General features: G+C 48.9%; 1 protein-coding gene and 1 pseudogene across 1 annotated transcript in view; one reads left to right on the top strand and one right to left on the bottom strand.

Moving 5' to 3' along the window:
• The window catches only part of LOC144799704 (unconventional myosin-Vb-like), a 186,949-nt gene that overhangs the window by 14,916 nt on the left and 144,259 nt on the right, over nt 1-27,774 (bottom strand). Inside the window, exons 26-31 of the mRNA XM_078671204.1 lie at nt 15,851-16,093; nt 15,311-15,423; nt 13,436-13,634; nt 4,682-4,775; nt 2,224-2,376; nt 222-373 (exon numbers count right to left, since the gene is read on the bottom strand). Of these exons, the coding sequence (XP_078527330.1) occupies nt 222-373; nt 2,224-2,376; nt 4,682-4,775; nt 13,436-13,634; nt 15,311-15,423; nt 15,851-16,093 (954 nt within the window). The remainder of the gene's footprint in view (nt 1-221; nt 374-2,223; nt 2,377-4,681; nt 4,776-13,435; nt 13,635-15,310; nt 15,424-15,850; nt 16,094-27,774) is intronic.
• Nucleotides 14,356-14,751, top strand: LOC144799705 (large ribosomal subunit protein eL33 pseudogene; annotated as a pseudogene).

The raw sequence follows: 27,774 nt of genomic DNA, 5'->3' as shown, positions 1-27,774 counted from the left end.
CTCATTAGCCAAGTTTAGGATTGTCCTCTAATAAACCATGATGGAAGGATATTTCCAACATATGCATTACAGCTATAAAAAAAAACTCACTGTTTCTTATTGATAGGAGTCAGATTCAAAAGTACAATGGGAACACAAAAAAGGTGAGGATATGATTTGGTAACTGTATTAACAATTTGTTATTTCAGAGGAGTAAAATGATGTGGAATAAAAAGTGAAACCTTAATAGACTTCTTGATTCCCTTGACTGTAGCATTGAAGAGAGAGCGTATCCTGATCTCATCTTTGCAGTGGTCAGCATGACGAACGCACATGAAGAGCACATAAGCGGGCAGCGTCGGGAGAGAGTTCGATCCACCCTGCACATGGAAATCTGGAGAAGTAAAAAAGGAGCCAGTTGATGCCAGAACGTGTTACTTGAACACAAGTCTGATTCAGTGCATCTTCCGCTCCAACCTTAATCCAGAAACTCAATGTGATTACAAAGTTCTAGCATGGGATTGTACTGAAGTCATCTGCCTGATTATCACGTAGCTGAATGATTAAATGTGGGAATATTTTAGCTTGTGCAGATCAAGTTATTGGCGATTGAGTTTATCATGATCTCTTGCACATGGTCTGAAAAACACTCTAGAAACATCTTAGGTCCATGTTAAATTCAAATTTCTACATTAGTGCATAGCTCAACTTTATGCTGTCACTACTAGGGATCTGCAAATTTGCCAAAAAGGAGGAATTTGTTTTGCAGAATACACTTCTCACCCCCCCCCCCCCCATCTTAAACGAAAGAAAATCACCAAGACTATTTAGAAAATTAATTGATTCATAGGGAAACAAAATCAAGAAAACCATTCTGGAGCTGGTGCTGCAGCTGGCAAATTTAGGGCAGAATGATTAGACCCATGATCCACACTTGCAGTAAGATATGTTTTGGCCCTCTGACTGCTCCAATGCAATACTGCAAGTAGTAAATCTTTACTTCAGTATAAAGGTCTGAAGAGACCTCATACAGTTCCCAGCCGATACACAAAATTTAACCACTCACTCACCTAAATGGAAATGGGACGTGGAGCCTCACAACTTCCGGCACATGTGGTGGGCATGCATAATATTTTAAACATTGAGCCACTGGTCTAGCATTCCAGGTTGTTTGAGGATCAAATCTCTTAATGTCCCCAGGGAATTCTACCCATCACAAAGTAATGACCCGAACACGTGTTCTTGGCTCTAGGATTTGTTTTTCTTAAGCATAGAATTCCTATGATCTACAGGGGCAAAAACCTCCTTTGATAGTTTTGATTATAAGTCTCCAGATTTGAGAAAATCGATGAATGCGTAAAGACCTGCACGAGAGGTGCTCTCCCCAGCCCCCACTAATTAGGGTTTAGAGGGGGGGGATGGTATAGTTTACTTGGAGGCATTGAAGGAGAAAATCCCCATACTACCCTCTAGGCTTGGTACTTCTATGATTATAGTGATTTACAGCATCTTTTGCCTGTGTCTGGCAAATGCCCTTTCATCCACCATATTAAATCGCTATTCAAAATGTTGCCGATGAAGCACAGACATGCCAAGCAATACCAAGGAAAACTTAAGGAAGCACATTGGTTCATGTATAGCCTATAAAACGTAGAATGTTTGATAGAAGATTGGACAAAAGATGATTCCGCTGACCGCATTCTAATGAACATGGCGATTTTGTTCTGATCTTATTCACAGCACATTAAAGGAAATTATTACAGGCAAACTCCTGAGGATAGGTCAATGCCCACAAATGCAAAGAGCAACAATTAGTTAATTACATCAACTAATCTAAGTGATGTAAATCAATTCCAAAATATATTTGCTGAAAGAGAAAGTACTAATAGTGGCATGAAGAAAACATGTAGTACAAGAGAAAATCTTGAAGTGATGAAGTACACAAGGTAAAGAAATCCAACGAGAAGGAAAGACCAAAAGTTATACAATTGACAAAAAAAGAATTTGAGGTAGGTTCATAACACATGCACGGATGTAATCTAATAAATATACCACAATTAGGTTGAGTTAACAAGGGATTCAGTAGTGACTGTCTTGCAGGTGGAAGTGAACCCCCTCAACAAGGGCCTGTTTCTCAGTAATGGGGAGCGCACACACACACTGTTGGCACCAAGGTTGTAGGTTGGCCAGAAATTAACAGTTCTGCAGGCGGGCACCTCCGTGGATAGCCAATCACACACTCACCAAGAATGATACTCTTGATGAGGTGTGCTTCATCCTGGGGCCTGCATTCCAACATGCCCTGGAAAGGGGTGAACACCTGTCCGATTATATCCGGTGGTCTGTTTATCTCGGGGAGGCGCTCTTCTGGCTCCGGCCGGACAACGTCATGCCGGTCTGTGAAGCCCAAAAAAAAAACAGTGGTACCGGTTAATTAGGATTAATGGATAGAACAAAAGCAAGTGCCTTACCTCAAGCATTTAATTAGCAGGGCATACCTATGAAAGGAAAAAAAGCTAGTGATACGGATGTTATTTTTTAAAGTCACTGCTTTACGGAGAACCACAACTTTGAAGGTGATTGTCTGGCAAAATGCCAGAGGATTACCTTCTCCAATACTTTTTACACCATTGCATTGTTGAAAAGCACAATGTTGTAAATAAGACCATCAAACCTTACAATTGGAAGATAACAGATGTGCTTATTTTTCTTCGATTAGGATCTCTTGTAACAAATCCATAGAAGGTTTAATCAAGCTCCCCTTCAGTCATCATCACAGAGCTGCACAAATCCAGCCGCTTCGTGCATCCTCAGTACAACAGCCTTTGGACAACTCACTTGTCCTACTGTTGCATTGTTTCCGTATGCAAACCTTTCCATAATGTGGATAGGAGCAGTGCTTATATATACACATGGACATTTTGATTGGGGCTTAGAATTAAAAAAATTTTTTTTTAAATAAACACATTACTTTATGGGTGAACTGTCCATTTGGCTTTAGTTCCTATTAGTCTTCGGTTCCTTTTAACGGCGAGCCCCCAGTGATGCAATGTGCAGGAGTCATTACTGTGGTCTGTGGAGCATGGATGAAGAACAGAGGACCAGACGATGCCATCTGGTCGGCTACAGCACGCCACTTGTTTTCAGAAAATTCAGGTCGAAATGTGTGCCTAGTCCAAAATATACAAAATGTTGTGCTGATCACCCTACATTTCACAGGACACCAGTAGTTAAAAGGATGGCATCGTCCGTCCGGAATGACTGGATCCGCAGTTTTGTTCTGCTATCTCCTGAAAGTGCCTTTTTAAAGTTGGGTACCAGAGCTTCTCCATATAAACAAAAGCAGGAGTTCAATGAAGGAGGACTACCTCCTTGCCGGGCACCGTGCTTGGTGGGGGCTCCACTCCGGTCAAGTGAGGAAGTACTCTTACGAGGTACTCGGACCACCCATATCTATTCAAGCAATCCTTAAAGCTCACTGTATTGAACTTTTAAGCTTCCTCAATAGATCAGCCCATCCTATTAAATTCCACATTCTATCATCACAATAGCGTAACTTGCACGTAACTTGTGAATATGCAATCTTTTAAATGTCTTGTATGTTTAGTTCACCTTGTTTATCTAATATGTGTTCCCAATATTCAGGTGTATGCCTCTACCTTATGTGTAACCACTGTAGAACAGCATATGCACCACCTGTGACCATGTCCACAATTTCCATTAGGAAGGCTTCAAACCTTACTTATTTTTTTTATTTTGAGAGTTTTATACAGCGCCAACCAGGTATATCAGAGCACTTTACAAGGTAATTGTCTTAGTTACATAAAAACAAGTTAAATAGCATCGAGATCACTGATAAACAATGGTAGTGTAATCATCCTATCGTTGATACAAGGTATATGATACAAAACAAGGCGTTCACTGTATATCAAGCATAATATAGATACAGTATCTAGGATATCTGGCTGGGCAGTGGATATTATAAAGTTCCATGGAGAGGATACGTTGGGTCGCAAAATGATAGTAGCCCCTGCTCAAGTGAATTTAGCCATGAGGAGTGATTTCACTTTTTTAAATAATGCAGTAGATGGATTAAGTCTGGTTTCTGGGGGTAGAGCATTCCAAATTCTGGGTGCCATCCCTGAAAATGTTCGGTTATATGTTTTTTTTTCTTGTTAAATCTTTATGGTTTCAGTAGAAGGTTGTTAGCACTTCTTGAGGATTCTTAAGTGTAAATACTAATAGAGCAATGCGCCCAGATAGGATATCACTGCGTTGAAAAAAATGAGTATTAAACAGAAGTGTATATAAGAACTCACGAGGGGTGCTGATCCAAAAAGGTTTACCATGCAACATCAAAACATGGCACTTCCTGCAGCTGCTTACTGGGAGGTCAAACCCACATAATGCCAGAGTGTAAAGGTTCAGATTTCAAAAAGCCCTTCAGCACCATGGACTATCCTGTGATGTAATCTTCAATCTAGAGTGCACCATGGTAAAATAAGTTTACACCCCCCACCCCCAAGAAATAAATATATATAAAGGGCAGGTGTTACAACATCTGGTTTTATGGCTCCATTGGGCCATGTGTCAATGTCCCTAAGACGAATGAAGGGCATGATGGGCTTGATGGGTTTGTTTCATTCCGTTTCCGTCTGCGGTCGCATGTCCTTCACACAAACCATCCCACTCGGGTGCTTACCTGTAGCTTCCTGGATCTTCCTCATGTACAGCTTGAGCTGCTTCTGCAGCTTCAGGTTATCCCTCTCCAGGTGCTGCACCTGCTCCTCCAGATCCTGAACATGTGTCGACACAAAAGGACAATAATGTGACAAGAGGAAGGTTTAGAACACAAGGGAGGAACACAAATAAAAGAACAAGAAATAAGCCGAGAGAAACGGGGCAAACTAGCAAGCAAGAGAAAACGTGTACCATAAAGTTCGAAGTACTGAGTGAGCTACTGACCAGCAAAACATGATCCCAACCATAATCAAACCCACAACAAACCATTACCCATCAGTAATAAGGCATCGAAGATCTGGTTAGTCTTGTACAATACAACATGTATGGGAGGTCCCACGCGGTCAGAAGAATCAAAGCATCAAAAGTGAAAACAAAGTGTTAAGGATAAACCTCAATATGCAGAAACACATTAACACAACTAAGGGAGCAAACCTTCAGATAAATACATTGAGGAAGCTGAAACCCTTCCTGCCCACCAATGACTTCAAGATGGCGGTTCAAGCTCTAGTTTTACCTCGGTTGGACTATGGAAGTGTCTCCCTATGCAGTCTCCCCAAAGCTACTACAGCTCCCCTAAGAGCCTCTACTAATGCTGCAGCGAGACTCATCACTGGCTCGAAAAAAGGTCTCACATCTCCCCTGACCTAAAATCTTTAAACTGGCTACCATTAGAATTCACCTGAAAATAGCGTGCATGAAGCATAAGGCCATACATCACAATGCACCCAGCTATCTCACACAGAAATTGACAATATCTGGTGGGATAAGATCCACAAAAAGTGCGGAAAACTTACTACTGAAGCCACAAAGATTCAACAAGAAAAAAAAAAACTATCCTTCTCAGGAATGGCGCCTAGTATATGGAATGCCCTACCCACAGAAACAAGACTGAACTCCTCCATCTTTCAAAAACGAAGTAAAAGACATTCACTTAATCACAGACTTAGGAATTTGTGAGAACCTTCGTACCCGATATCCAACTAGTCAACCCTATCATTCTATTTGCCTTAGTCATGAGTCATCAGGACTCTCCTGTTCTGCACCTTATTGCTTTACTTTATGTTTACTCAAGATGTTGTGTATATTTGACTTACTTGTTTTTAATGCATTATATAATTAATCTCGCTTACTGTAAAGTGCTCTGATACCCGCAAGGGTCTTGTCTGCACTCTATAAAACTTTCAAATAAATTTATAAATAAGATACCTTGCTTTCATTAAACATTGAAAACAGCTCTGATCCAGTTACCTTTATCAAATCCCATGGACAAGAACATTAAATATTCATTAAATATCAGGCTTCGGGATTGGCGAGAATGTTCTTAGCAACTCAAAAAAAATATGTTTACTATCGGGGCTCTTACGATTGACAGCTGGTGAAATATATACAACAATCATAATTTTGACATAAAAAATGTGTTTTGGTTATGCTCCCTGATGGTTGCTATACTATGTTTTTAACTGGAATATTCCCAATTTAATGTATGTGACTCTTACTGTTGTGAAATTAATAAAAATGTGTTTTTACAAATGTGTTTTGGCCTAAAAAATACACTGCCATCCCTAGATATTGTAGGGAACTACTTAGTGTGGAGGTGCCTACTGTGAACAAGCAGAAACAAGTCACTCACAATGATGGTAGCAATGGCTGAAATAGGCTGACCTTTAGTCCCATGCATTATGCTCAAGCGGGCTGAGAAAACAGGTCAGTGACAGACCAATGAATGAAGAGGGCTGGCTGAAAGCCTCTATAACTATATATAGTGTATGTACAGTTTTAGTTAAATGAAGAGGTTTTACTTCAGGGCAGACCTGCAAAGTAGCCTTCAGTGTCCTTGAAGCGGTGATTTACCATTCAGACAGTTGGGCAGTATCAAGGATCCAACAAGAACAGGCACTTTCTACAAATTTCTGGAGCTATTGTAATTAAGTTTTCCAACGAATAATAAGTAGAAGCCTAACCTCCTTCCTTAACATGTTGTACCCAAATAATTCAGAATAGGCTAAATCCATTTCTCCCCCAACACAAAACACAAAGTACTCAGTCTTTTCTTCCATCTAAAAATCCAGTATCCAGGTCTTAAAATGGTCTACACAAAACCAAAGCTCATCCGCTTGATAATTGTATCATTACATCACTAGCCAACCAGACTACAACTTGATGGCTCCTATGATAGAATGGTTAATAACACCAGGCTTCACATATGAAAAAGAAAGTTCCAATAACTTCTTTAAAATGGCATATCCCGGAGGAGGAGCTTAGCGCGCACCCAAGATGGTCGCGTGAGCTCAGAGCTCCCGGACCTTCGCCACCTCCATCGACTATCCTGCATCTAATCCTGATTTGGACGATGGGCTTCTGTGGTCGTGAACCTGCTGATCATTTATCCGTTGGCGGATTTCGCTTTGGTCTCCGGGAACCTGAGATATGGCTTTTTGAATATTTGCGGCCTGCTCCATGGCACTGCCCCGGGCTTGCCTACTCTGCCAGCCAGGTAGTAATTGAATAACAACGGCCTGCGTTAACCTCCCTTGCCCGGTCTTCTACTTTCGGTTTCGATTTTGATGATCCTACGTCATTGACCTTGCCTTGGTCGCCCGGGTTGCTTGCTTCACTCATTTATTCGCAACATCGCTTGGAGATCTGGACTTTCTTGCTCTTTGCCTAGTGACTGGTCCTCATTTTATTCCTTGAGCTTCTGCGGGCACATCGAGTGTAGCCATTTTCACTAGGTCTCAGACTACCCTCTGGGGCACACGACCTAAGATGGCCACCAAGCCTGAAGCGGAGAGGCGCAAGACCAGACCGGCAGCTCGAGGAGGTTCTGTCCAATCCAACATCATGGACCGATATACCCTCACTAAGAGCTCTCCGAGCGGAATGGCTAAACCCCCGGCCGGCATGGAGGACGAATCCCTGCTGGGTGATGACCCGTCGTTGAAAGACGTCATGTGCGCCATTGCTGGGATGAAGGTCGCGATGGGACAACAGTATGAGGCCCTAACCCACAAGCTGGACACTGTTGCCATAGATGTCAATCTAATCAGGGCGGATCTTGCAAAAACCAACGAAAAGGTCAAGTCTCTCGACCTGAAGACTACTAGTCTCATCGCCGACGTCTCTGACCTACAGACGGAGGTCGGTAATCTGAGATCCGCCCGTGACTATCTCTCCCGTCGATTGGACGATTTTGAGGGCCGAGCACGACGGAACAACGTCCGACTGGTCGGTGTCCCGGAGAAGACGGAATCGTCAGCTGTGGACCTACTGGTGGAGGACCTTGTCCTAAATCATTTAGCGCCCAAGGGCCTGAGCAAGTTCTTTGCAGTAGAACGGGCCCACCGTGTCCCGGGTGGTCCGCCCAAGCTGGGTGCCTCTCCGCGCCCCATCATTGCGCGGATTTTCAACTTTCGTGACAGGGATGTGATACTGCAGGCTTCCCGCACATCAGGCCCCACGGAATATGAGAATGCTGCGGTCAGCTTTTATCCGGACTTCACCCAACAAGTCCAGAAGCAGCAGCTAGGATTTCAAGGAGTGAAGAAGAGACTGAGAGACAGGGACATGAAATATGCCATGCTTTTCCCGGCTCGATTGCGTGTCGTCCACAATGATAGCACATTTTTCTTTGACCATCCTGAAGCGGCTAATGACTGGTTGGACTCGCTACCTACAGGACGAGGGCGGTTTGAACAATCGGAACCTTCCGGTGGAGCGGAGGGCGGCCCGACGGAGCAGGAATAGGGAGCGACATCGGCTCCCGGACCAACGTTTTGACTTTCGGCAATGGTTCGATGCTATACTGATAATGATTGCAACTCCATTGTCTTACTGGGGTGTGGGTGAGGGGCGGGGGAGACTTCCTCCTCTGGGGTTCTTTTCGCAGATTAGTTGTATGTTAGGGCGACAGGCACGCTGCGAGTTGGGGTGGCTTTTGAGTCTAACGCAGGGATGCGGGGTGGGGGGTATGATGTTTTGGGAAGTTCAGGGATGTGTTTCTTTGTTTTTTTCAAGGCATAATGCTGATGATCTTCTGTGTTGTGGTGTCGCGGCTGGCGTGGGGGGAGACTTGGGGTGGACTCTGGGATGGGGGGTAGGGGACTACGGATACTGTGTTGGAACGTCAATGGTTTGGGAGACAGAATTAAACGGGGAGTGGTCTTGCAGTTACTGAGACGCTTGTCCCCTGATGTGGTTTTGCTTCAGGAGACGCACTTGCTGGGTAATACGTGCCACGCCATGAATAGGCGTGGCTATCGTCTCATTGCACACTCAGGTTTCACTTCTGGCTCCAGAGGGGTGGGCATTCTAATCCGGACCTCCCTCCCCCTAGCTGTTGACGACATTATACTTGATGATAGAGGGCGGTACGCCGCCATTGTGGGGCGTTGGGAGGGTAGGGTGGTTACACTATTTTCTGTTTACATACCCCCAGGTCTTCAAACTACGACCTATGCGGATTTGAGAAGAGTGATTCTGGGAGTCCCCGAGGGTTTGCTTGTGGTCGGGGGAGACTTTAATTTAGTAGTATCTGGGATGTGTGATCGTTACCCTCCCCGAGTTCTCGCTAAGTTCCAATCCTGGCTTGGAGACTTCATGGAGGCGCTGGGGCTGACCGATTGTTGGCGATTACATCATCCTGGGCAACAACAGTATACCTTCCACTCTGGGGCCACGGCAGCCTTTCGAGATTGGATTATGTTTTGATGCCCTCCTCCCAGACTTCCCGTATAGGGGAGGTGAAACATCTTGCCAGGGGTATTTCGGATCATTCCCCACTGTGGTTGGTTGTGAACGCACATGGGGGATCGGAGGGTCGAGTGGCCCCGATCAACCCATGGTACCTCCGTGATCCCAAGATTAGAGCGGAACGATAGACCGGAGCAGGACTCCCACATGCTTTTACGCGATATCTCGCTACCATGTTTGTCTGAATCTGAGCGGGACCTGCTGGAGGCTCCGCCTACGGCGGATGAAGTTGCGACCGCTATCCGTTCGATTCGCTCCGGGAAGGCCTCGGGCCCAAATGGACTCCCTATAGAACTCTACAAGCTTCGTCTGGATGTACTGGCACCGTATATGCGATCTATGTTTCTGGAATCACTGGCGGAAGGGTTTCTTCCTCCTGACCAGAGATTGGCTTCCATAGTGGTTATACATAAAGAGGGTAAGCCACGTGACCGCTGTGAATCGTACAGGCCTATTTCCCTAATAAATGCTGAACCCAAGATCCTGGCCAAAGTTCTTGCTAATCGTCTGGTGGCTGTTATAGGCGATCTGGTTCATCCGGACCAGTCCGGATTTATACCACATCGCAATACGGCACTTAATCTTCGGCGCTTGCATGGAGTCCTCGCGCGAGCCGGGACATTGAGAGAGTCGGCCATCTTGGCGTCTTTGGACGCCACCATGGCGTTTGACACGATTGAATGGCCCTATCTTTGGGCGGTCCTCTCCAAATTCGGGTTTGGGCCCACCTTTATCCGTTGGGTTCGATTGCTTTATGCTGATCCCTTAGCCCAGGTAGTGGTGAATGGACGTGTCTCGGCCTCCTTTGTTCTCGGTAGAGGTACGCGCCAAGGCTGTCCTCTGTCCCCACTCTTGTTTGCCCTTGCTTTAGAGCCACTGGCGGCTTGGCTGCGATGGGAACCATCCATGAAGGGTATTCGATGGTCTCCGGACTTTGAAGACCGTGTATCTTTGTATGCAGATGACATCCTTTTGTACCTCACATCGCCCAGACAGTCGTTAATCGTCCTTTTTGACGTTTTGACTTCTTTCCGTAAAAATTCCGGCTTAGTTATAAATTGGTCTAAATCTTGCGTTTATGTTCTCTCCGGTGATACTCCCCATCTGCCCCGTGATTGTCCTATTCCGGTGGTACTAGATGGTTTCAAATATCTGGGAATCTTTGTCACCTTGGACCCCACACTTCGGTATGAGCGCAATCTGCTGCCCCCTCTCAGACGCCTTCGGGCGGCTGTCGGGACTTGGAGCAAGCTCCCCCTTTCTCCCTTGGGACGAGCTGCGTTGTTCAAGATGTCGCTCCCCCGATTCCTTTATGCGCTTCAAAACACGCTTGATGTAGTGCCAGCGGAATATTTTCGTGAGATTGAGAGTCTACAGCGGCAATTGTTATGGGGGGGCCGTCCTCGCATCGCCCTCTCGAAGCTTACACTCCCTTGGTACGATAGCGGCATCGCTCTCCCGGACATTCGTCGCTATTACTGGGCCTCTCAATTGGGGGCCATCAACAATGGCACCTACACTCCCCCACTAAACCCGGCTTTTGCGATGGACAGATGGTTGCTACCCGGTGGGGACTACAATAGGGCTCTATATGCGAAATCAGCTGGTGACACTCTTACGGGCCCCACCAAAACAGCAGTGCAGGTGTGGCGTAGAGCTACGGCAGCCACGGGATGGGCCGATAGGCCGACCCGGGCTACCCCACTATATGCTTCGGATAAACTGGGCTCCCTTTGGCAATCGAAGGGATTTGATCGGTGGGACATGATCGGGATCAGTAGGGTAGATGACGTATGGATCAAGGGCAGGGTCAAGACGTTTGAGGAATTGAAAGTTGAGTATGGGCTGAATGATAAGGAATTCTTCAGATATGCGCAAGTCCGGCATGCGGTCTTGTCTGTTTTTCCACTAGGCTCGGACGTGCCGGAGGCATCCCCGCTCGAGGATCGGATTCTGGATGGTCACGTTCCTGATAGCACGATCTCGCTAATTTATAAAAAGTTGATCAATACCAGGACTGATCTACTAGATAGTCTTCGAGGGTTGTGGACCGGAGATGGTCTGGAATTCGATGATGAGGACTGGCAGTCCGCTATTTCTTCCCCGAAGGAAGTAGCTATCCCGGCACGTCTTCGGTTCGTCCAACTGAAAATTCTGCATAGGGTGTATGTGACCGGCCCACGTCTGGTTCGTATGGGATTTTCGATGGATGGCTTGTGCAGGCGTGGATGCGGTATGGTGGCTACGTTCCTTCATATCTGGGAATGCCCTGCTGTGATACGTTATTGGAACCGCGTGCATGAAGTAATGAGTGAGGTCACGGGAGTGCGCTTAATGCCTGAAGCGATAAGATGCTTGTTGAATGTCTGGGAGCCGAATGACTACAATCGAGCGCAGCTCCGCTGGGCGACCTTGGGAAACATGGTAGCCAAGCGTGATATTGCCCAATTGTGGGGCGCTCAGAAGCCTACGACACTTCTGGGATGGACACAAAACATGGATTGGTGCATGTTTCGAGAAAAAACTGTATATGTTTCCCGTGGCAAACCAGGCACGTGGGGGAAAGTGTGGACCCAATGGAACACATACCGTGGAGATATATGTACTCCCCCAATGTCGGAATTTGATGCTGATTTGTCTTCCTCCCAACCTGACGTTTCCTCCGCAGGAATATAGCTGTTTTGTATGTATTATGGTCTCCTTCCCCCCCCCCCCCCTCCCCACCCCCCCAATTGATTGCACTATTGCTTGATTCCTCTATGTACCCCCACGGACCACGTGATGACACGTTTTAATGCACTGCCTTGTTTTGTATTGTTCTTTTGTTTTCTTGTTTTAAAATCAATAAAAAGTTCTCTCAAAAAAAAATGGCATATCCCTTCTGAAGTGGGTACCATGATTATCCACAGTTATAAAAAAAATCCTTAAAACTGATGTGATTATGTTATGGCGGGGGGCAATGTCTAAACGACACCTTCTGCTTCTTGGCCCAACCCTGGCAAAACAGGACATTGCCAAAGCCTGGAAGGCGACGAGGGCTCCATCGGTGGCAGCTTGGAAAAATGGCCTGGACTTTTGCATGGGTCTGGAGCAAACTATTTTTGTGGCCAGGGGGTGCCCGCGCAAACACTACAAAATATGGAACCGATGGGCGGAGTGTCGGGGCCTCTGGCTGGAACCCCCGGCGATAGAGGAGCCTTTGCTGCCGGTTTAAGCTGAGGATCCAGTATAGGGGGAGGGGAGGGAAGGAGCAAGGGGGGGTGGTGGGCCTGGATTAGGACCTTCTGAACATCCTCTTTGTAATGATGCGGACGAGGCAGTGTGGACTTGTGCGATCTTTGGGGGGGGGGGGGAGGGAGGGGGAGGGGGGAGTTGTGGGGGAGGGGCGCAACATTGTTCAATGCTTCTATGTATTGTATTATTGATCATGGGGGGTGGGGATAAAGAAAAAACAAAAGTCGATCGCTGTAATGGATATATTGGATTTGCTTTGGCAGATGACTGATGTGCAGAGCCTTCCACAACATATGCGAATTGACAAATAAAAATATGTTTAAAAAAAACAAAAAACTGATGTGATTAATCATTGATCAATATCGCTGATACAACCCCAGCGTATCTAAACTCTAAAATATAACCACATAATCAGTACATCACAGGAAGCTTTCAGAATCTCCTGGGAATTATGACAAGCTTGGCTTCCACATGCACAATTTTAAAGCCATAGGCCTAGTGCCAACCCACAAGCATTGGAGAAGCAGCAGACTTTCAAGAGTCATGCACCTCTTCAAGCAACTAGGCTAGTAAGTTTTAAGTCCATCCTGTGATGCATCTTGCAATTCATCACTTAAAAGACTCCCTCCTGGGCAGTCTCAAGTACCCATGGCTTTTGAAAAAGGAGCGGATAGACAAAGTGAGGGCTAGTCCAAGTGAAGGAGGGACAGATGCACAGGCAGCAACTCACCATTTTGTCCTGCTTCAGTTGGTCAACTTCATGATGGAGGCCGAACTCCACTTGCTGATCCAGAGGAAGATGCAGGGCCTGGACCAGACTGTCCTGCTGCCTCTTCATCTCCTTCTTGAGCCCGGTGATTTCCTGGCGCAGGGCATCAGCCTCCCGCTCATAGCATCTCTGCTGTTCCTGAAGCTGATCCTCCAGCAACCTGGAACGAGAGGACATCGGGGAAGGCAAGTGGTAAGTCTTATTAAGTCAACCAGATGTATGCTCAGCAGATATTCAGCAACAGTTCTGTAAAATGAACTAGTTTACCCTTACTCAGCAAATTAAACAATCTGGTGCACTACATTTACTTTTAACCATCAGGTCACAGGTCATATTCGACCACAGTATTGTGCCAAATCTAAGCGGAGGCATAGGTTCTCTGATATCAAAGCGGTTACTTCAGCCAGGATGAGGTAAATTTATAGGTCTTCCCCAAGGCAAATTGTAAGTTCATCCTAGGAAGCTGTAAAATATCAACCCGGGATGACACTGCTCATATCCCATGCCTGCCTGTTGGCCAGGTCCACTTTGAATGACAGTTGCAAAGCACTCTTCTTGGAAGTTGTTAGTTGTCGTTCTTGGCGCAGTCATTCCCATAACTTTCCAGGTATTTTTTGTTTTTTAAATTTAAACTTATTTTTAAGTTAAGGGTTTAAACTATATGATGCAGTATAACTGTATATAGACTAAGGAATTGCTTCTACACAAGAGGATCAAGTACAGGGCTACCTGTACACCCTATAGACAAAGTGATACACAGCAGAGCGAGGTCGGCCAGTTAGTTCCACCTATATAGAGGCCACAACATTAAACAGACAACTTTAAATATACCATTACCTCCACTTTATAATTTTACCTAAACACTAGTCGTCCATCTTGGAAACCGGTTGCGGGCTGTCAACAGCCGGACTATAAAGTTACAGAATGTCTGGAAGATTGTGGAGTAAGGCCATTTTCGCTGGCTACAAACATGGTCTCCGAAACCAGAGGGAACACACCGCTCTTCTGAAAATCGAGGGGGTTTATGCACGAGATGAGACAGAATTCTACTTGGGCAAGCGATGCGCATACGTGTACAAAGCCAAGAACAACACCGTAACTCCTGGTGGCAAACCCAACAAAACTTGTGTGATCTGGGGAAAGGTAACTCGCACCCATGGTAACAGTGGCATGGTCCGTGCCAAGCTCCGCAGCAACATTCCCGCCAAGGCCATGGGGCACAGGATCAGAGTGATGCTGTATCCTTCAAGGATCTGAATTGCTGATCACAATAAATCGTGCTAGTCCCCAAACTTAAACTACCCACAAGAGAGAATCTCAATGTAACCCTGTACACGGACACATTTTTAGCTCTAGACCTATATAAAGCATTTTTTTTTTTTTTTAAACTCAACGCACGTTGCTGCGGAACAATGATACAAATATAATTATATTAAATTTAAAAACATCCACATTCCAAAACTAACCTGACCATATACTGCATTTTTCCCCTTAAATTTAAGCTGATAAAGACATGGATCAGCAGCCTCCAGAGGGAGTGTCTTGAGGGGAGCAGCAGACAGAACATGGGAAACATGGCCCCAAAAAAAAAAAAAAAAGTGCCCACGCCCCTAGGAAAGACGCTCCCCGCCAATGGCTGCTACAGCTGTATATAGAATCCATTATATCTTCACCAGGGGTCTGTGGAACATCAACATTAAAAGGGGTTCATGTTTTACTGTGGTGTTGAGGAAACAGATGCCCCAAGGGAGCAAACATCTTGTAAAAGATCAAAGTATACTAAACAAGAAGCATGTGCCGCCAATGTACACAGAAAGGAAGGCGAGTGAATCTTACTTGTTGGTGATGCAGACAGCATCGTACGCACACCAGAGGTCCTCTTCGTTCATTCCCTTGAGGTTCTTTGCAGATGGCAGCAGATCCAGTGCTGCGTCCTGGGAAACGTGGAACTAGACAAAGGAACGGTACTTTAAAGAACGTGCAAAGAAGGAAAATAAGAAGGAACAGATAAGGGACACACAAGAGCAGGGCGTAAACGGGAATAAATGAGGAAGGTGAAGTGACCAGGGGAGACACGAGTGGAGAAGAGGTGAGGGAAATGAAAGATAGACAGGAAATTAAACGGAGAGGAAAGGTGAAGGGGGCATGTGAGAAGAATACATGGGCAGAGTCTGAAGAAAGTAGCTAGGAAAAGAAATGGTTAATAGAAATCTGAAGAGTAACAGGTGAAAGGTAAAGTGGAAGGTGAATGGGAAAGAGGGCGAGGTGAAAAAATGAAGACTGCGAAAGAGGTGGTGAGGCTAATAAAGGAGAAGCTTTCAAAGGAAAGAAAGAAAATAAGGCAGATGGTCTGATGGGGAGGGGCTGAAATCTTACCCCTCCCTTCGGAATTTCACTCCTGGTCTGCGATTCTGTTTCTTCTCTGAACAGCTGCTTCCGGCTACCTCCAATCTCACTACCAACTGTGTTGAGCTGACCCATAATCCAGCTCTGGGCCCTTTGGTAGGGACTAATGCCCAACGTATCACTCCGAGACAACGTCGTGCTGCCCAGTTTCACGAGCTGCCTCTCATGGACTGTATCAATGGGATCCTGGTTTAAACTCCTCAGGTCTGGATCCTAAAGAGCCAATAGGAGGCCAAAGAGCACAGTCATCACCTCTTCTCAGGAAAAATACCAAAGATTGACAGCTGTGTCTGCTGCACAATTCTACACATATTCAACAGGCGAGAAGGTGATGCACAAGTTACTACTTGTGTAACAATATATCTGTAAGAGACATTAGTTAGTGATAGATTCCTTACCTTAGAATATCCCCAGGCGTCAGACTGGATCTGGAAATTTTTGCGTGGCAGTACCCTTGCGCGTCGGTAGGAGTCGTCTGCGGCTCTGTGTCTGTCGTCGGTGCCATGATGACGTCGGAGTACTTAGATGCCGCCTCCGCGTGATGACGTCAGTTCTTAGACACAGCTTTTCCGCGCCAGAAGCGCCGAGCCATGTTAAAAACCAACACTGGTGCCATTGAAACTAGGGCCCTGAAAGGGGATGACCTTAACCCTAGATATCGGTACACAGAATGGGGATGATGGGTGGGTCGGTAAGGAATCTATCACTAACTAACTAAGGTCTCTTACAGATATATCGTTACACAAGTAGTAACTTGTGCATCTCAAAGAGACACATTAGTGATAGATTCCTTACTTTAGAATAGATACCCCAACAATACCAACCCCAGTGGTGTGTCTGCAAACCAATAATCACACCAGAAAGTCCTGGAGGACAGAATGGCCAAAGAAGCCATCCCTCCAGACTTGACTGTCCAGGCAGTAGTGTCTTGCAAACGTGTGCAGCGAGGCCCACGTAGCTGCCTGGCAAATGTCCTGCAAGGGCACTCCCCGGCCCAGGGCAGTTGTAGTCGCCGTGGACCGGGTGGAATGAGCCCGCAATCCAACAGGGGGCTCCTTTTTAGCAAAGGACTAACATGCCTGATACAAAAGATGATCCACTGAGAGATGGTCCGCTTGTGCACCGCTTTTCCCTTCTTATCGCCCATGTAACCAACAAAGAGAGTTGGTCATCCACCCGGAACTGGTGTGTGCGATCCAAGTAGAATTAATGATTCAGAAAAGGGGGTGGTGATGGACAGAGCATCTGAATTAAACAGAACACTCATACCCAGTCAAAATATCAGGGCTTGATCATCACAGTTTTTTAGCTCACTGCACCATCCCAGCTCAGAACCTGGCTACATGCAAATTAGTCTGTCCCTGGCCCAGTGCATCATAGGAACAGGGCAGACCAAACTACCAAGCCAATTCTTTACTGGAAAGGAAACCAGCTTCCGGGGACCGGTTTCTGGCATTGCAGCCGTCTTCGGCCCGGCTTGCTTGAATCCTGATGGCGCAGTGAGCAAGGGACTCGCATCTGACAGACTAATTTGCATATAGCCAGGTTCTGAACTGGGATGGTGCAGTGAGCTAAAAAACGGTGATGGATCAAGCCCTGATCTTTTGACTGGGTATGAGTGTTATGTTTAATTCAGATGCTCTGTCCATCACCACCCCCTTTTCTGAATCGTTTTGGCCACTATAGGAGTGGCAGGGTATGCTCAGACATGAGTCCCTTGCTCACTGCACCATCAGGATTCAAGCAAGCCGGGCCGAAGACGGCTGCAATGCCAGAAACCGGTCCCCGGAAGCTTGTTTCCTTTCCAGTAAAGAATTGGCTTGGTAGTTTGGTCTGCCCTGTTCCCATGATGCACTGGGCCAGGGACAGACTAATTTGCATATAGCCAGGTTCTGTACTGGGATGGTGCAGTGAGCTAAAAAACGGTGATGGATCAAGCCCTGATCTTTTGACTGGGTAAGAGTGTTCTGTCCATCACCACCCCCTTTTCTGAACCAAGTAGAATGAAAGCGCACGTTTTGGGTCCAGACGGTGGAGCTGCTCTTCCTCTTTAGAGGGATGCGGTGGCGGAAAGAAGGTGGGCAAGGTAATAAACTGCCCGATATGGAAGGCCGTGACAACCTTGGGCAGGAAAGATGGCTTAGTACGTAACACAACCTTGTCCGGATGGACAGAAAGGAAAGGGGGTGTACATGAAAGAGCCTGGAGCTCACTCACTCTCCTGGCAGAGGTGATGGCAACCAGGAAAGCAGTCGTAAGAATACGGAGAGGACAGTTGTGAAGTGGCTCAAAGGGAGCGCACATCCGAAAACGTAAGAACCAGGTTCAAGTCCCGCTGAGGCATCACAAACGGAACAGGAGGGAACATGTGTGTGATGCCCTTTAGAAAACGAGTTACAATAGGGGACTTGATTAAAGAAGGTTGAACAGGCAGCCTTAGGAAGGCTGAAAGGGCAGAAAGGTAGCCCTTGATAGTGCCCATAGCAGAGCCCTGCTGGGCAAGAGAAAGAAGGAAGAGAAGAACCTCAGAAAGAGGGGCAGCAAGAGGATCCACAGCCTTTGCTGTGCACCATGCCACAAATTTGTTCTACCTGCAGGCGTATACAGACTTTGTGGAGGGACGCCTGGCTGCCAGAATGACATTACAGACTTCAGGAGGCAAGTCAAATGGCCTCAACTGTCGCCGCTCAATCTCCAAGCATGGAGGTGGAGACTGAGTAGTTTCTGTCCTGTAACTCCAGTTCTGTAGTAGGGGTATCTCTGTGTATAGTCATAATCTAGTGAATAGTCCCGCCCATGTGCGTGGACCCCGGAGCAATCAAAAATAATCTCTTACAGTGTCGAAAAATGCAGAAATGCACAGACACAAGAGAGAAATTAAAGACAGATAATGCAGCCTAAAAAGGCTACACTGTCCAGTACTTCAACTAGAAATTCCACCAAAAAAATCCACAAAACAGCCATGTCTGTACAGATTTCCCTTGCTTAAACAGCAAAAACCCTCTGGAATGATAGAGAGGAGGACCTGGACAGATAAGCCCCATAGGCTGCCATTATGTGTCTCAGAACAGGATACTGTGCCTTTAAGAGAACTTTCCAGAACTTCACAGTATCCCAGAATGCACTGCAGGTCCCAGTTACTTTGTTCTTTTTGAAGGCGTAACACGCCAGACCTGTAGCATTCCGTACATGAATATCTCACTCCACCGGGGAGGAGGGCTCTAGCAGACTATAACAGAGATACCCCTACTACAGAACTGGAGTTACAGGACAGAAACTACTCCTTCTGTACTAGGGGATCTCTGTGTATAGTCATAATCTAGTGAATAGAATGGCAAGCCCATCCCCACACCAAAGCGGCGGTGGAGAAACGAGAAATAACACCACTAATGTGCGAACAGATTTCGCAGCGAAGCCTGCCCAACCTGAGCGTCTGCCCTGGCATCAGTGTCCAGGCAGTAATGCTTAGCAAAGGTATGGACTGACTTCCAAGTGGCCGCCTTGCAGATTTCAGCAATAGGCACGTTACGAAGCAAAGCTGTCGTGGCAGCTTTACCCCTGGTGGAATGAGCCTTAGGTTTGCCCCCTAAGGTCTTATTAGCTTTTTGGTAACACAATTGTATACAGGACAAAATCCACCTCGAGATGGACTGTTTAGAGGTCGCCAGACCCGTCCTGACTGATCCATAATTGATGAACAATTGGTCTGACCTACGAATATCTTTGGTTTTATCCAGATAAAATTTCAGCACCCTCCTAACATCCAGGGAATGCAAAGACCTTTCCGCTGGAGATGAAGGATTCTGAAAGAACGTAGGTAAAGTTGTAGTCTGGTTGATATGAAAATCAGAAATAACCTTGGGAAGAAATTTAGGGTGAGTACGCATAACAACCTTAGCAGCATGAAATACAGTATAAGGTTCTTGGCAACACAACGCCTGAATTTCACTCACCCTGCGGGCCGATGTAATGGCCACGAGGAACGCCGCCTTCCAGGACAGGTGCTGCAACGAAGCATTATGAATAGGCTCAAAAGGCTCCTTCATCAAACTGGACAGCACCACATTCAAGTCCCATGAAGGCGAAGGAAGCCTGACAGGAGGGAATACTTTCTTCAAGCCTTCCAGAAAATCTTTGATCACAGGGATCTGGAAGAAGGAAGTCTGTGAAGGGCATTTCCTGTAGGCAGTCAAAGCAGCCAGATGAACCTTAATGGAATGGACATTAAGGCCAGACTGCGCCAGATGTAGCAGATATGGAAGGATGACATCTTCCTTGCATGCCGTAGGGTCATAGTTCTTAGACTTGCACCAGATGCAAAACCTCTTCCACTTGTAAGCATAGGAAGTCCTAGTGGAAGGTCGCTTAGCCTCCTTCAGTATGTCCATACAATCCTCTGGGAGATTCAGATGGCCATATTGCACTATTTCAGGAGCCATGCCGCCAAACTCAAAGACGAGAGGTTGGGGTGCACCATTCGCCCCCCGAACTTCGTGAGAAGGTCCGGCCTGCACGGCAGCTTCATGTGAGGAAGGAGAGACCGGTGAAGCAGGTCCGTGAACCACCACTGTCTGGGCCATTCCGGGGCAATCAGAATCATCTTCGCCCTGGATTGGGACAGCTTGATGAGAACAGTCGGAATCAGGGGAATGGGTGGAAAAGTGTACAGAAAGCTGTTCAACCAGTCGATCCATAACGCGTTCTCCAGCGACCCCAGCTGGTAGTACCTGGAGGCGAAGTCTCGGCATTTGCTGTTTTCGGCAGTGGCGAACAGATCTACGTCTGGAGTTCCCCACCTTGCGAAGACTTCTCCTAGTACTTCGTCGTTTATGACCCATTCGTGGTTTTCCTGAATCAGTCTGCTCAGCTCGTCTGCCTGAACATTCTGCACACCTGGCAGATGGGTGGCCGTTTTCAACAGTCCTCGGGCCAGAAGCCAGTGCCAGATCGCCTGCGCCTCCTGAGACAGAGTGCGGGATCTCGAGCCCCCCTGCTTGTTGAGGTAATACATCGTGGTCGTATTGTCCGTCTGTAATGGCAGAGAGTTGGTCTGGAAGGATGGGTGAAAAGCCTTCAGTGCCAAGTGAACAGCTCTGAGTTCCAGGAAATTGATGTGGTACGTGGACTCCGTCGGGGACCACGTCCCTCGAATCTGTAGGTCTCCGGAGTGCGCTCCCCATCCCTGGAGAGAAGCATCCGTCACGATAGTCTGTGTGGGAATGTCCTTGTGGAAGGGAACCCCTCTGAGGAGATTCTCCGCTGAGCACCACCACTTCAGAGACTGAAGAGCATGTAGAGACAGTCGTATATTGTCGTCCCAAGATCCTCCCCTCTGGTCCCACTGATCCTCCAAGCACTCCTGCAGCAGTCTCATGTGCAGCCGCGCATGTGGCGTCAGGAAGATACAAGAGGCCATCGACCCCAGTAGAGAAGACACCGTCCTCACTGTCGTAGATGGAGTGGACATGAGAGCCGGAGCCTTTCGAAGGAGTGATAATCGTCGTTCCTCCGAAGGAGACACGCTTGCTGACAGCGTATTGATGGAGGCTCCCAAGTACTGAATGCACTGGACCGGAGTCGGGACAGACTTGGACATGTTGATGTGCAACCCCAGCTTGTTCAAAAGAACGCACGTCTTCTGGAAATGTGCTCGAGCTTCCGAGAAGGAGGAGGCCTTGATCAACCAATCGTCCAGGTACGGGTAGACAAACACCTTGTTCTTCCGCAGGTGTGCCGCTACCACTGCCATGCACTTAGAGAACGTCCTGGGCGCAGACTTCAGCCCGAACGGAAGTACCGTGTACTGATAGTGATTGGTGCAGACTTGAAATCGCAGGAACTTACTGTGTTTGTGTGCAATGGGCACATGGAAGTATGCATCCTGTAGGTCTATGGCGCAAAGCCAGTCCCCCTGTTGCAGCTGAGGATAAATCTGATGCAACAGCATGCAAAATTTCTCTGCGAATCCACTTGTTTGCCTGTCGCAAGTCCAGAATGGGCCTGAACTCGTTCTTGTCCTTCTTGCGGACCAGAAAGAACCGGGAGTACAGACCTCTTCCTCTTTGAGACAGAGGTACGTCTTCTATCGCCCTTTTCTTTAACAGGATATCGGCCTCCGCCTGGAGCTCGTGCAGCTGATACTGCGAGCTGACCGGAGGAATCGATGGAGGCGGGCTGGTGAACCAAAGACTGTATCCATTGCAAACAATATTCAGCACCCACTTGTCCTGAGTAATATTTCTCCACTCTGCCAGAAAAAATTGAACGCTTCCCCCCCACCGGAGCAGGTAACGGACGAAGGGCAAGTAACCGCTCAGGGTCGAGACCCGGCCGGGCCCTTGTTCGCGGTAGAGGACTGCTGTCCACCTCTACCCCTCTGACGTTTTTGGAAGGGTCTTCGGAATTGCTGCTGTTGTTGCCCCGAAGACTGCCCTCTTCCTTTCCCCTGCGAGCCGAACCGTCGTTGGAACTGGCGGTAGGGTTTCTGGTCTTTGGGCTTCTCCAAGCCCACAGCCGTCAGGGTTTCAGCCTCGGCCTTCATTCGGGCCATTTCGTCGTCTGCATGTTTCCCGAAGAGAGTCTCCCGGAAAACGGCAGATTGGCCACTCGCTGTTGCGCCTCAGGCTTGAGCGACGTAAGCCTGAGCCAAGCATGGCGGCGTTGATTGATACCGTGGCAGTATCCATGTGCGGCCAACAGGGAGATATCCACCGCGGCGCTGATGGCCTGGTTCGAGACCAGCATCCCTTCCTTGACGATTTCCATGAAGTCCTCTTTCCTGTCACGCGGGACAAGGTCCGCGAACTGTTCCATGGAATCCCACAGCGCACGGTCGTACCGCCCCAGTAACGCCGAGTCGCTGGAAGCCTTCATAGTTGTGGAAGAAGTCCCACACGCCTTCCTTCCAGCCGAATCAATCCAGCGGCTCTCCTTATCCGGAGGCACGGTGGAGGTCGGGGAGGTAGAATGCAGCTTCCTGGCCGCCGTCACTATCACCGAATCGGGCACTGGATCCAGCCGTAGGAAGGCCGGGTCAGAGTCAGGTGCCCTGTACTTCTTCAGAAGTCTGGAGGGAGCGGCTTTCACCACCGCCGGCGTAAGAAAAAGCTCTTCCGCAGGCTCAACCAGTCCTGGCACCAACGGCAGTAGAGGGCGAGACAGGTGCTTCTTGTGCAAAGTCTCGAATATCACGGACGTCGTAGGTGTAGGAGCCGTCACCGTGATACCCAACTTCGCAGCCCCCCTCAGGAGAACCTCCTGGAACGTACCAATGTCATCGATCGGAGACACCCTAGTCTCCGGGGAGTCTGACAAAGTAGGTGAATAGGAACGGGTCCTAGAGGTTGAACGGGACCTGGACCTATGCTTCCTATGGCGACGCCTGGATCTAGTGGAGGACCTGTGCCTGCTCCTCGATCTTTCTCTCCTCCGGGAGTGAGACCTCGATCTCCTGGGCCTGGGACGTTCTGCCGGTTTCCCCGGGGCGGACGTCTTTGGCTTAGGCGGTTCCTTAGACCTAGGAGTCTTCTTGGGAGGGGTCGGAAGCCTGGGCAACGAGACAGACCTCGGTAGAACCGGTGGAGGCTTGACAGGCACAGGGGTCTGTGGTCCTGTTGGAAGCGGAGGCAGAGGAGGCAACGGAGGAGGGGTTGGAGCCCTCGGAGGTAGACCTCTTGGCAACGGAGGCGGAGGTGTAAGACTTCTTCAGAGTATACACCTCCGAGTACACCGATCCCGGTGACCCGCCATCCTTCCCGGACTGAGGGGAGCCTCCCCACAGTCCTAGGCCTGTCAGCACGACCCCTCAACGTCGAAGAATGGTGTTCAGACGACGAGCGCAGGTCCCTCGACGTCGAGCGCCCCTTCGGCGTCGACAGTCTTCCATGCCTCGACGGCGACCCCGACCGCCTCGACGGCGACCTCGTCCGCCTCGACGGCGACCTCGTCCGCCTCGACGGCGACCTCGTCCGCCTCGACGGCGACCTCGTCCGCCTCGACGGCGACCTCGTCCGCCTCGACGGCGACCTCGACGGAGATCTCGACCGCCTCGACGGAGATTTCGACCGCCTCGACGGAGATTTCGACCGCCTCGACGGAGATTTCGACCGCCTCGACGGAGATTTCGACCGCCTCGACGGAGATTTCGACCGCCTCGACGGAGATCTCTTCCGCCTCGACGGCGGTCTCGACGACGAGGATCCCCTCGACGACGACAATGTCCTGTTCGCCGACGGCGGTGTCGCCTCGACGACGAGCGCCGACGCCGGGCCCATCGACGCCGATCACTCGACGTCGAAGACAACGACGATTAAACCGTCACTGGGTTTGACGGCGGCCTGTGCAAGTCCCTCGACGGGCGATGTTCTCGACGCAGAGCCCTGGGGAGACTGGGAACCGGCCGTGGACCTTCCTTCCGACGTCGTGGTCAGTGCTACCGACCCCGACGGAGACTGTGGACGTTTGCTGGACTTCCTGCCCCTGGGGAGCCCCCCCAGAGGCCTCAGCATGGGCAGATGAAGCCCCACCAGACCCACCTTGAGCCTTCAGCCTTCTTTCCTCGAGGCCCTGAAGTCTGATCTTCATTCTGTCCTTCAGGGTCCTGCCAGAGAAGCCTTTACAGATCCCACACTCCTCTGGAACATGGGAAGAGGGCAGGCAGAGGATACACACCTCATGAGGGTCTGACTTAGCCATCGTCCTGGAGCACTCCAGGCATTTGTCAAATAATGAAGGCATATTTGACATCAAAAGAGTGCAAAAACCAAGAAGAAAAGCCCAAAAGTACTTAGAAAGTACTCAAATCGATTTTTCAGTGAAAAAAACACCAATAAACCCTTGAAAAGGGAGAGCTCAATGCTCCAGGGTCCTGCTTGCAGGAGCCGGAAAAAAGAACTGAAAGTAACTGGGACCTGCAGTGCATTCTGGGATACTGTGAAGTTCTGGAAAGTTCTCTTAAAGGCACAGTATCCTGTTCTGAGCCACATAATGGCAGCCTATGGGGCTTGTCTGTCCAGGTCCTCCTCTCTATCATTCCAGAGGGTTTTTGCTGTTTAAGCAAGGGAATTCTGTACAGACTTGGCTGTTTTGTGGATTTTTTTGGTGGAATTTCTAGTTGAAGTACTGGACAGTGTAGCCTTTGTAGGCTGCATTATCGGTCTTTAAATTCTCTCTTAAGTGTCTGTGCATTTCTGCATTTTTCGACACTCTTAAGAGATTATTTTTGATTGCTCCGGGGTCCACGCACATGGGCTAGATTATGACTATACACAGAGATCCCCTACTACAGAATGGACAGGTTCTGGTGGAGGACCGCCCCCTGCTGCTGCGACAGAAGGTCCTCCTGAAGAGGCAGACGAACCGGGGGATCGACTGACATACTGAGTAGCTCTGGATACCAGTACATTCGTGCCCAGTCTGGAGCCACAAGGATGACTTGGGCCCGTCGCGCTTGATCTTCTGCACTCTGGGCAGAAGTGGTGTAGGCGGAAAGGCGTACAACAGACCACAGCTCCACTCGCAACGAAAAGCGTCTCCGAGCGAGTGCCGCCTTGGAAATTCCAACGCGCAGAACTGATGACATTGCTCGTTCTCTGCGGTGGCGAATATATCTAACCAAGGCGCTCCCCACTGCTGAAAGAGGCCTTGCGCCACGTCCAAGTTCAGACGCCATTCGTGATCCATCATGCACCGACTGCTGAGTTTGTCCGCCCTGGCGTTCAGAGAACCTGCCAGGTGTTGAACCACCAGGGTCACGCCCTGATGATCCAGCCACTGCCAGAGGTGCAGAGCCTCCTGGCAAAGGGTCCACGACCCCACCCCGCCCTGTTTGTTGCAGTACCACATGGCGGTGGTGTTGTCCGTGAACACCTGCACTACACTCCCCCGAACAGAGGGGAGGAATGCCTTCAGTGCTAGACGAATTGCCCGCATCTCCAAAATGTTGATATGGAGCCGGGACTCTGCCGGAGACCAGAGGCCACTGATCTCCGCCTCTCCCATGTGGCCTCCCCAGCCCTGGAGGGACGCGTCCGTCACAACTACGTGCTCCGGTTGGGGAAGAGAGGGATCTGCCGCTGACCCAATCGCGGTCCGTGAGCCACCACTGCAGCGGTCTCGCAGTGCCCTCCGAGATCAGGACATGGTCGGATAGGTTGCCCCGATGCTGGGCCCACTGAAACTTCAGGTCCAACTCGGCGTGATGCACCAGAAGGATGCAGGAGGCCATCAGCCCCAGAAGCCGCAGCGTCAACCTGACCGAAACTCGGGACAAAGGCTGAAAGAGTGGAATCAGAGCCTGAATGTCCCGTACCCGCTGTTCGGGAGGATAAACCCGAAACTGCGCCGAGAACCGCTCCGATGAAGAGGAGCTTTTGAGAGGGGCACAGGTGTGACTTCGGCACATTGATGGAAAACCCCAGGAGGTGCAGGAGGTTTGCTGTCGTCTGGAGGTGGCTGACTACTGTTTGGGGCGAGCCTGCCTTCAACAACCAGTCGTCAAGGTAGGGGAAGACTGAAACCCCTAACCTGCGCAGATGAGCTGCGACCACCGCCATCACCTTAGTGAACACCCGTGGGGCGCTGGTAAGGCTGAAGGTGAGCACGGTAAACTGAAAGTGCTCGTGGCCCACCGTGAACCGCAGGTAGCGCCGGTGGGCCGGCAGGACGGGAATGTGGAAATAAGCGTGCTGCAAGTCCAACGCTACCATCCAGTCTCCTGGGTCCAGGGCAGCTAAGACCTGAGCCAGTGTCAGCATTGTGAACTTCTCCTTCCGGAGGAAGCCGTTGACATTCCGTAGGTCCAAGATAGGGTGTAGGCCCCCTTTGGGTACCAGAAAGTAGTGGGAGTAGCAACCACACCCTACTTCTGGCCCAGGAACGAGCTCGATGGCCCCCTTGGCCAAGAGGGCCGTAACTTCCTCCTGCAGAAGTCACAAATGATCCCCCAATACACGATGGTTCTGAGGTGGCATGGCTGGAGGGGTCGCCTCGAAGGGGAGGGAGTAGCCCCTTCGGACGATTTGCAGCACCCACCTGTCCAACGTGACAGTGCGCCAGTGGAGGAGGTGATGGCGAACCCTGCCCCCCACTGGCGACACATGGACCTGAAAGCACAGACTAGGAGGGTTTTGAGGCGGATGCTGCGGGGGAAGGTGTGGACTGTCCTCGCCGTTGTCCCCGACCACCACCACGGCGGTTTCCACGGCCGCCACCACATTGGGTATTACCCTGCGGCGCGTGGCTGGCAGCATGTGTGGGTACACCCCTTCCTTGGCCACGAAAGGGGCGAAAAGCAGCCGTTTGCTGGCGCGGGGCTGAGAGCCCCAAGGACTTGGCCGTAGCCCTCGAGTCCTTAAAACACTCAAGCGCATGGTCTGCCTTGTCGCCAAAAAGGCGACGGCCATCAAAAGGCATGTCCATGAGTGTATTCTGGACATCAGCCGAGACGTTTATTTATTTCAAAGGTTTTATATAGCGCTGCTGGACCAGAGAGTATCAGAGCGCTTTACAAGGAAGGTGCAAAACAAACAATGAGGTAGAATAAAAAAGCAAGAAAGCGTTACATTGTGATAGTGAGTTCAGACATGACTAATGCGGAGGAGAAGCATGGAAATTAATTAAAATGTATATAAATAAAGATGGAAAGGGAAGAGAAGCGAGGGTGAGAAAGTAGGAAGGAGTATATTGGAGGAGGAAAGGGAGTGCATAATAGGAGAGAGAGGAGCGACCAGGGATGTTATCGTAGTACTAGGTATCATGATACTTTGAACATGAATAGAGACATTAGATACCCCAGTATTTGTTGAGAAGCAGTATTTTACGTTCTTTTTTGAAGAGATGGTAGGAAGGGTTGCAGCGGATATCCTTTGGGAGGGAGTTCCAGATTGTGGGAGAGT

The sequence above is a fragment of the Lissotriton helveticus genome, chromosome 12, assembly GCF_964261635.1.
Source record: "Lissotriton helveticus chromosome 12, aLisHel1.1, whole genome shotgun sequence".
NCBI lineage: Eukaryota > Metazoa > Chordata > Amphibia > Caudata > Salamandridae > Lissotriton > Lissotriton helveticus.
Note: the sequence above shows the minus strand (reverse complement) of the source record. Positions and strands in the feature narration are given on the sequence as shown.